General features: G+C 37.6%; 1 protein-coding gene across 2 annotated transcripts; it reads right to left on the bottom strand.

The window, feature by feature from the left end:
- Positions 1-659: 659 nt before the first annotated feature.
- On the bottom strand, positions 660-8,797 carry LOC124383083. 2 transcript variants are annotated; one of them, XM_046845456.1, is made up of 6 exons: positions 8,573-8,793; positions 7,280-7,591; positions 7,034-7,130; positions 1,981-2,032; positions 921-971; positions 662-827 (listed from the first exon to the last, which is right to left on the bottom strand). In XM_046845456.1, exons 1-6 carry the CDS (start codon positions 8,613-8,615, stop codon positions 771-773), a joined length of 612 nt encoding a protein of 203 aa, XP_046701412.1. In that variant the 5' UTR covers positions 8,616-8,793; the 3' UTR covers positions 662-770. The 2 variants fall into 2 exon arrangements, with proteins under 2 accessions (XP_046701414.1, XP_046701412.1); XM_046845458.1 differs by lacking the exon at positions 921-971 and having other exon boundaries at positions 660-827; positions 8,573-8,797.
- Between the last annotated feature and the right edge of the window lie 1,432 nt (positions 8,798-10,229).

The following is a 10,229-nucleotide window of genomic DNA, read 5'->3' as shown; positions in this document are numbered from 1 at the left end:
GTTCCGAAGAATTCGGGCCGCCACATCCAGACTGTGCAACAGTTTATTCCCGCAAGCCATCAGGCTCCTCAACAAACATCTAAACTGAACTGAAACACACACACACACACACACACACACACACACACACACACACACACAACTGTGTGACTGATCTGTACAAACCAGACTCAACACACATCATATACTTCGCACACCCAGGTTTCAGTACCATTCACACTTTTCATTATCGCAAAATGTTTACATGCCGTTTGTTGCTGATCTTTCGGGACTTGTTCTTTTGCACAATATTCTGTCCAAATCCTTTGGTCACTGTTCAGTTTATTTTGATTGCTGCTATTGTTGAATTGCACAATTCTGTTTACATTTTTCTGTTTACATTTTCTGCTACTGTGCGCCTTATTCTTGCACGACAGGTTTTACTGGCGGAGCTATTGCTATTTTTATTTTTATATTTTGTGTATTGTGTATTGTCCTGCACTGTCCTGTGTTGTCTTGCACTGTCTTGTGTTGTCTTTTGCACTGTTTGCACCAGTTGCACACATGCACTTTATGTGGTGAGGATCTTAGTTCTTGGCCCTGTGTTTTTTTTGTTCTGTGACTGTTGTTTTATGTTATTTTATGTAGCACCTGGGTTCAGGAGGAACGTTGTTTCATTTCACTGTGGACTGCATCAACTATATATGGTTGAAATGACAATAAAAGCTTCTTGACTTCTTGACTTGACTTGAGATGACAAATTTGTAAAGCAGAAACCGCAGAAATGTAGCTCAGGATTCAAAGTTGTGGCCAACAGCAAAGTTATTTGGGCTGGTCATGGTGTAGACCTGTAAAAAAAAAAAAAAAACAATTATATAGTGTAGTTTGACAACTAAAATTGTGGTTGATTATCTCAGAAAAGTTTGGGATGAACAACTTACACAGGTAGTCATTGTCTCACTGTTATGGACAAAATCCTGATATGCGTTTGTCTAGTTACACAGATAAGAAAATGTAACATACTTTATGTAAAAAAAAACAAAAAAAAACTTAATTTTCTTAAATTCTCATTTTTAAATTTTTGTGTTCTTCATTTGTGTCAGATTCTTTTGAGCACAATATATGAACAACGATTGGATGTTTTTAGCATTTATTTGTAAGTATAATAAATAAAATTAAATAAAAACTTTGAACTTTTTATGAACAAGGTTAAGGTCACAACAAGGTCAAATGGTTGAAATATTTTTTCTTCAGTAACATTCTTTGGTACTCTATATAGTGTAGCCATACATTAGAACATCTGACCGGCTAACATTTGCTTTATGTGGCGCTTCTTTGTAAAAACAAAATTAGAACACAAAATAGTACAGCATGTCTCTGTATGCTGTAGTTTCACAATTTCTCTTTACTGAAACTGAAAGTCACAAAATTTGTTCCAGCATGACAATGGTCCTTTGTACAAAATCGCCTTTATGAAAACATGGTTTGCAACGGTTAGAGTGAAGGAACTCACATGTTTGACTTCAACCCCACTGAACACATTTCGGATGAATTGAAATGAAATAAACTATGTACCAGTTTTCTTTGCCTGATTTTTAATGGGACCAAGTGCAACTGATTAGGAGTCCACATATTTTGGTCCATAAAATCTATTTTTAAGAGGATTCCAAGCATTTTTTTTACCAAGAAGAACCTTTTTGGTGGTTGCTGTATGCCAGGTGACATCAGTGTTGTCAAACTTTGTTCTCTTCATTTTCAATTTCACACATATATTTTAAATAACATAAAAAGATTAAATTCAATAATGTCTTAGTATACAGTAGAAAGCAATAAAAGCTAATAACTCAAATGTTTACAATATTTTACAATAATTATCATTAGTTACAGTTAAGTACAAACATTTCCAAACCTTTCAAATTGTTTCTAGTACTAACATAGACTTATAAATATAAAGCCCTAAACAAAGACATGCCTATGTGTTTATGATAATTGGGAACTTACAAGTTCATATCTAGTTTCTGTTGGATTGGATCCTCCATTCATTTTCCAGTTCCTGTTATAAAAATCAAAATGCTTCAAAGGTTACATGAATTTGACCAAATAAATAAAAACACAGTCTAAAACAAAGTTAATTACAAAGATTTGTTTCAGTCTGTGAGTCTTTGCTTCCATAAAGCAATAATGCTCTTTTAATCAAGGGTATAATTAATTAATTATTTAAAATAAAAATTTGATGACAAAAAAAGAAACAGAGATGGAAATAATTTTGTTGTATATATCAAAATAAGGGTGAACATAATTAAACAAAAGATTTAAATGAAGACAAACTTCCTTTGAGTAGGTAGCAAAAGCCTAAACTATAGCTTAGTAGGTCAAATGCATTATGCATTGTTTGTCTTCTGCTGTGCCTGCAACCACAACTAAAAATATACCTTGGTACACACACCATCATACATCCTCACAAACATAAGGTTCACCTCAGACATGCATAACATGTTATCATTTTGTCTTTGTGGCAAATGCAAATAGTAGATTATGATCAAACCTGTCTCATATTTTTTTCCCATTGGTCAGACATATATGCAGGTGGTGTGTGGCATGCTGCAAAGGTCTGCTGATATAACATTTGTAATACAACAAAATAAAATGATACGACCAACATAAAAACTGATATTTTCTAAATATAATAATAATCGTGAATCCACCGTGTTGATGTTTGTTCATTTTGCTAGCTTGGGGGTTTTAGTTTAGCGGTAATGTATTATGTGTTACCAGCCAGAGCAGCCCCTTTAAGAAAGTAGCAGATGTAGGTAAGACATGTGACCGAGGCATCTTGACATGCATTAAGAGTGAGTCATAGACAGATGTGGCTAAATCAGATAATAAATTCAGAATCAGATAATAAATAAAACTGAAATATGTTCCCCCCACCGGGGGTTGGGGACCACTGCTGTAGACTATAAAAGCTTCCAAAAATTAATTTTAATTGTTATTTTTATCAATTAAGAAAATGGAAATTAAGCAAATCTAAATCAAACTTGCAAATGTTTGGACAAAATGAGAGATTTTGTAGGCTCAGTGTCAGGTGTATGATTAACTAATTATATCTTGCAGATAATCATTAGGTTCATATGTAGGTTGAACAGAAACTATGTAGGAGGTTTAAAGTGGGTGAAGAACAGCCAAACTCTGCTGATAAGGTGGAAGACAGTTTAATGTCACAGGTTATACACCATGGTAAGACTAAGCACAGCAACAAGACAAAAGGAACTCATACTCAGTGTTGGGCAACAGTACTTTTAAAAGTAATGCATTACAATATTGAGTTACTCCCAAAAAAGTAACTAATTATGTTACTTAGTTACTTTTTATGGAAAGTAATGCGCTATATTACTTTTGCGTTACTTTTGCGTTACTTGTATCTCTTTCAAGCCTTACAGGTGTAACAGGTGTAATATAGATAATTGCCATTAAAAATAAGTTATATTAGGGCAAAAGACATTTCTTAAACATTTAAAATGCTTAATAACTTCTGAGAACAATAAAATGATCGACTACATTTTGACCACAAGGCTGAACACTTTCCAGTCGCACTTCTGTACACTGCTTTTCAATCTGCCTCGCTGTCAGAATGTAACTATCGTTCGTGTATATAAGGTTATGGGTGTGGGCTGCACACCGGTTATGTGGAGGGAAAACATACCTTTCGCTGTCATCTCGTAAAACATTGTGCAATTCCGTAAATATGACCTCATCCTTGTCTACATCATTCTCTGCTTCATCATCAGCTTGAAACATTCTGAACGCTTTTACAAAGTTCGTGCTATTATCAGTGACTGTGGCAGTTTATCTTCCCACAAAGAGCAAATGAGCTGTGAATTTTTTCTCTCTCTCCGCTGTGATGGCATCGTACATGTGTCTCCTTACGGAAAACTTTTATTCTGAGCAGTCAATAGATCTGCAGTGGTGGAAAGTCGGCAAAAGTTTTCTATATTTCTGTCTCCATTTCCATATATATTCAACATTAAACCCACACACACACACACACACACACACACACACACACACACACACACACACACATCTGTAATGCTGTGCTTTGCATGCAGATGTGTTTTTTTTTTTTAAGTGGTATTTTTTGCAGTTGACAAGAGCTTTTCACCAACACATAATCTACACTTAACCATTATTCCTTTCTCCTTTTCCTCGACTATTTCAAAATAATAAGAATACTTCCATCACAGTAATGTAATTCTCTGGTTTGCCATCTCTGCTTGTGCCCAGCTTCTGTTCCCGCGGCTCGCACGCATGAGTGCGCGATTCTACGTGACTATGTTCATTTTAATTCAGTATTTATTTTTTTATTTTAAATAATTTAATTGAAAAGTAACTCGCATTACTTTTTTTAAAAAGTAACTCAGATATTAATGTGTAGATTTATAAAGTAACACACTACTTTACTCGTTACTCCAGAAAAGTAATATTATTAATTTACTGGAGTTACTTGTAACGCGTTACCCCCAACACTGCTCATACTGCATCAGCAAGGTCTCTTCCAGGCAAAGATTTCAAAGCAGACTGGGTCTTGAAAATGTGCTGTTCAAGCTATTTTGAAGATGCACAAAGAATGAGGCAATGTTGAGGGCAATGCAACAGATGTCATGCTTACCTCATTTCGACATCAGAAAATGTGCAACAGTGCCATCAGCTAAGAACTTGCAGAAACCAGTGGGACCCAGTTACGTTCAATTGCTGTATATAGAAGTCTAGCTAGAAGTGGCATACATGGAAGAGTTGGGGCAAGAAAGCCATTACGTCAATGTGGAAAGAAGGCTAATTTTTTATCTATGCATGAAAACATAGGAACATCTCTAGGTTATGTATGTAACCCTAGTTCCCTGAGGGAATGAGACGCTGCGTCACAGCACTTTGGGAGCGATTCCGCGTTTGCTCACGCTCTGAATCACGTATGAAATACGTGCCAACGGCAAGGCGTGACCAAGAGTGGAGTAAGCCTTGACCCCGAACAGAGCAGGATGACCAGGGGACTTGTATGATGATGAAATAACATCCACAATCCACCTACTGAGGGTCTGCTTATTGGCAAGCAAACTTTTCCTACAAGGGAGATAGCAGACAAACAGCTGCTCCAACTTCCTCCACGGACTCGTCGTGTGGACACAGCCAGTTTTGCTTCTCCTGGTCGGGGGCTTGGAAAGGAAGAGAGCAGAATGCCTGTGGCACGACAGGTCGTGGGAGAGCTGCAGGCACCTTAGGTACGTACCCTCGTTTAGCATAGAGAAAGGCACAGGCCATGCCAGGGGCAAACTCCAGGAAAGACGGGGCCACAGAAGAGCCTGTAGGTCCCCGACTCTCTTCAGGGAGGATAATACCAGACGGAAAGTGGTCTTTACAAACAGGTACCTACAGGCCTCCTCAGCCAAGGGCTCAATAGGGGGCTTAGACAGAGATGCCAGCACAATGGCCAAATCCCACACAGGCACTCTGGGTCGCATCCCTGGCTTCAGCCTCTGGGTGCCAGCGTGTTTACCCAGCAACTGCCCCGAGGGCGGGGTACAATAAGCCACGATAGTGGACACGTAAACCTTCAGGGTTGAGGGGCCAACCTGCGGCAAACTGTTCTTGCAGGAACTCCAGACCTGAACCAACCAGGTAGTTAACTGGGTCCAATTGGTGGTGCTCACACCACGCAGCAAACCAGTGCCATTTAGCGGCATACCACCTCCTTGTAGAGGGAGCTTTGGAATGGAGGATGGTCTCCACTACTTCAGTAGAGAGACCAGCTGCTGGAAACTGTGCCCCTAAGAGGCCACAGCCATAGCCTCCATAACTCTGGGCGGGGGTGAACCAGGGTTCCCCCTGCGAGAAAGAGGAGATTCCTACTGGGAGGACTTTCCCAAGGAGGTCCCTCGGAGAGGGACACCAGGTCCGTGAACCATGTTCTGCCACCAGGCTCCTTCCCAATGAACTCTCTTCAGAACTCCAGGCTGCCAGGAAGTCTCTTAAGGGAACCAGCCTTTCGAGGTCTTTGGCCAGTCCAGAGCAGCTGGAGCAATGCCCTGCAGCCTTTAAGGCCTCCTGAGAGGCAAAGGGTCTCCCCTCTGCTATGATTCTTTTGGGCGGAGGTGGAGGAAGACACCCGCTGGAGGGGGCTGTGCCCTGAAGCACATTATGTGGCAGGGTGCTGAGGAGGGACGGGCACTGTGCAATGAGGTGCCGCCCTCGAGGTTGAGGCGCTCTGATTGTCAGGGCCCGTCAGGTCACCTGGCTCATTCGGTTGGGGCCTAGAGCGTCTGTTTTTGGGCTTTTGGGGTCCTGCCAAGCAGCCCCATGAGGGAGGCGGGGAAGGTACCGCTGAAATGCGCCGATTGCTTTTTGGTCTCCATGGCATCTGGCCCGTGAACTCCTTGAACCCAACAACTTTCACTTACAGCGAGGTTAAGGTACGGGAGCCAAATGAGCAGGCTCCTAACCTAAGCATAAATACATCAGGGAGGTGCGTGACTGGCTCCAGATTTATTCTGTGACAGGACAACAACCGCAAACATAGAACTAATGTCATTAAGAACTATCCTTAGTATAGTGAAGACCCTGGAGTGCTGAAAGTGGTGGTTTAGCACTCACAGTGTCCTGATTGCAACATTATTGAGTCTGTCTGGGATTACATAAAGAGCCAGAAGGATCCAAGGCAGTCTACATCCACAGAAGATCTGTGGTTAGTTCTCCAAGATGTTTCAAACAAACTACCAGCCGAGTTCCTTAAAAAACTGTGTGCAAGTGTACCTAGCATAATTGATGCTATTTTTCAGGCAAAGGGTGGTCACAACAAATATTTATTTAATTTGGATTCCTCTTCTGTTCACTAGACTTTAGAGCATTTTTTGATACCTGCCATTTTGCACAGTAGAGTATATTAATGTTTTTAAAGGACATATTTCGGACATTATGGAGCGTTATACATGCATACATTTTATTGCAAATGGATATTTATAATGCATTGAAAGAGTGAACTTTTTCTGTAAATTTTGCTTACCTGTGAGAAAACACCATGCAGAAAATAAAGAGGCCTACTGCAACACACACTAGTGTTACTGGGAAAACTTTGAAGAAAAGCATTTCTTTGAGATTTTCTGTGTTGGCAAAAATATAGAAAGTTAAATAAAAAAATAAATATATTTTAATTACAAAAAGAATCAGATGGAAAAACAGAAAGATCTCATCAAAATATTGTAATTCTCTGTCATTTTATGCTATTCAAATTAACTGACATTTTAAATACCTTCTATGGTCAATTTCCATTGCAGCTTTAATGGAAAACATGAGTATAATCCTGCATCTGAAAGCTGTACATTAGATATTCGTAGTATTTTTGAATTTTGACTGTCAACCTGCATCCTGCTTGATGTGTAGTTGATCACAAGTCGGCTTACAATTGGGCTGTAGATAAAAATAATATCCCCATCTTTACGCCATCCAGTGTCTATATGCTCAGTAATCATAGTTCCATTACAGTGAAAAACAACAGTCTCCCCCCTAACAGCAGTTCTGTTCATCTGCTGTGGAAAATATGTCTCATAAGAGTTGATATAATCTGTAGGGAAAGAAAGCAGAGTGGTCATCTTTTACAAAAATGTCTAAACATTTTAGGATACAGCACAGGCAGGTTATTCATGCTTTTAGGTTGATGAGGAATTCACAGTTTCTAGATAAGGTGCTTCCAAATTATAACATTATTCCCAAAAATATTGATATTGCATGTGTAGTTTGCCTAAAAACTGCTTATGTACTTCTTATAAGTTCCTCAACACACAAATATACACTTCCTTTTCCCTGACAGCCATGAAGTTATTTTAAAGCATCGGAATATGTATTAATATTACATGTGCTGTATGTAACAGGGGAAAAAATGCATTAAGAAAATCAAAGATTAGCAAATTAAGACAAAAGAAACAAATTAACTTAAAAAGCTACAAATAATTTAAGAAATCTGGGTTCACGATATTTTAAAATCCTCACCAATTGTTTGAATCCTCAACATTGAATGGAACAAAATTGACTCTTATTTCTGTAAAAAGCTGTCCAGAGATTTACTCAATTACTTTCAAGGCAATGACTTAACAATGGAAAGTAACAATGGACATTGTCCCATGGTAGTTTTTACAGTGTTAACCTATAAAAAATGAAAGGTAAAAGCTATCCCATGCTAACTTACTTCATCTGTTTGTTTAATTCTTGTTTTTTTCGTGACCTTGTTTATTGTTTATTGACCTTGTATATTGATTCTTGTTTATAATCGTTGTTATAACCATTTAAAATGTCTGAATGTGTAAGTTTTTGCTTGTTAATTTTGCAGACTGTACTTCCCCAACACAAACTTCTTAATTACTCTATGATCCTGTTTTGTTTATTTCAGATATCAACAAAGAAAATAATTTCTGAATTCATGTTTTACCACAGTGTTGAATCCCATAGCCTTTTTAACTACACAGCGACACAAATACTTGAAGACAATCATGTCAGACACATAGGGAAGGAGAAAGAAACACTGTTAAAAAGTAAGGAAATTGAATACCTGCATAAAAAAAGAGAAACCCGATGACTGCTAAATACAGCATCCTGTTCTGATGATGATGATGATGATGATGATGATGATGATGATGATGATGATGATGATGATGATACTATCAGCGTGAGTTTAGGACAAGACCCTCTACAGTGCTCTTTGTGGTGTCCGAAGTACAAGGCTGGCTATAAAAGCAGATTAAACCACAGAGAAGACCAAGAGGAAGTGGCTGTTTGAAATGAAAGTGCAAGAGATAACAGGTAAGGGGATTCAAAGGCTTGAGATGCACAACATAAATGCATTTACAAAAAAGATGATGATTTTTTTTTTATTTATTATCAGCCACAAAAGATAAAATATTTTTGAGATATGTGTCACTGAAACAAAGAGGAGTCAAAAGAGTGGTGAGGATCCGTGTGCTCAAGTCTGAGCACTCATGTGCTTTAATATAAATACACAATGTCACACATGTAGTTTGTACCATTTAAAGACAAATATGTACTTTTGCTTGGGAAAGAATGTTACAGATATTTTATGATGGAAACATATTTGTAGATTATTTACACTTATATGGTACATGATACTTATATTATGGTTTAACTCTGAACAAATTGTAGAAGGATGGACAATCCAAGGTGTTAAAACTTGACAAGCAGTGCAAGTTCAAACATGGGTCAACCAGGATAACAATGGCTCAGAATGTAGTTGAAATAACTTTTGGAGGATATAGCCCTCTTTTGTTAAGGTAATGAGTTTTTGGAGACTGGTTTGACATTCTAACTGACAAACTATTCACAAGGGCTTGCTTGCGTGTTAAAGAGAGTAAAAACATGTTTTATAGACTCTAGTTGATTCTCTATTAAAAAAACTTCCACGTCATTCAATCAACTTATGACAGACCTAACAAAAATTCATAGACAATATAACAGAAAAGTTATAATTTATCAGCATCATTCACATTCATCTCTTCAGCCTGAATAAGGCATTTGTGGCTTTTAAATATGACCTTCATCTGTTCCCACATCTGATACGTGTACACGTTAACATTGTGAGGATTTGATGATTCATTTAGCCAGTTTTTCAACCTACATTTCACCACATAGGTTTTGCCAATTGTCTAGACACACTAGGTTAGAGGGCAGGTTCACACATTTTTTTTTTTTTGTTAGCTCTTTTTTTTATTATGTTAATTTATTTGGCACTGTCCACATTCCTCAACGGTCTCTTTGGTTTATTGTAGTGTATTGAACATTAAAAGCAATAAAAATAAAATAAAGCTGGATTTTAAAGTAATTATTTTAGTATTATAGGTTATTATTATTTACATTTGTGATCATCAACATTTAACAAATTACATTTTTAAAACAATATAAATAAAATGCCTGCTTGGTTAAAGATGATATAAAATCATGTTTTATAAAATTATAAAAATAGAATAAATCAAATTAATGCAATACACTTTTTATTATATTAATTAAATTGAATAATCATTAATCTTAAATTTTCTAAACAATACGATCTACTGAATTGTTGTACTGTCAGGGATCCACCAGCCACACCCTCGCCAAACCATTCAATCACTCCAAGCAGCTTACCAACTTACTAATCATCCACACCTGGTCCAAATCAGTCACCACACTATAAGAACCCTGTTTATCCACAGGCT

The sequence above is a fragment of the Silurus meridionalis genome, chromosome 3 (genome assembly GCF_014805685.1).
Source record: "Silurus meridionalis isolate SWU-2019-XX chromosome 3, ASM1480568v1, whole genome shotgun sequence".
NCBI classification, from domain to species: domain Eukaryota; kingdom Metazoa; phylum Chordata; class Actinopteri; order Siluriformes; family Siluridae; genus Silurus; species Silurus meridionalis.
This window is presented reverse-complemented; position numbering and strand designations above follow the sequence as displayed.

Excerpts from the sequence above, each read along its gene's own strand:
- LOC124383083 (XM_046845456.1), bottom strand. The coding sequence starts at position 8,615 with ATGCTGTATTTAGCAGTCATCGGGTTTCTCTTTTTTTATGCAG. Across the intron at positions 7,592-8,572 it reads GTTTCTCTTTTTTTATGCAG|ATTATATCAACTCTTATGAG; the intron begins GTATTCAATTTC and ends CTTTCCCTACAG. Across the intron at positions 2,033-7,033 it reads TGCATGGTGTTTTCTCACAG|GAACTGGAAAATGAATGGAG; the intron begins GTAAGCAAAATT and ends TTTTTATAACAG.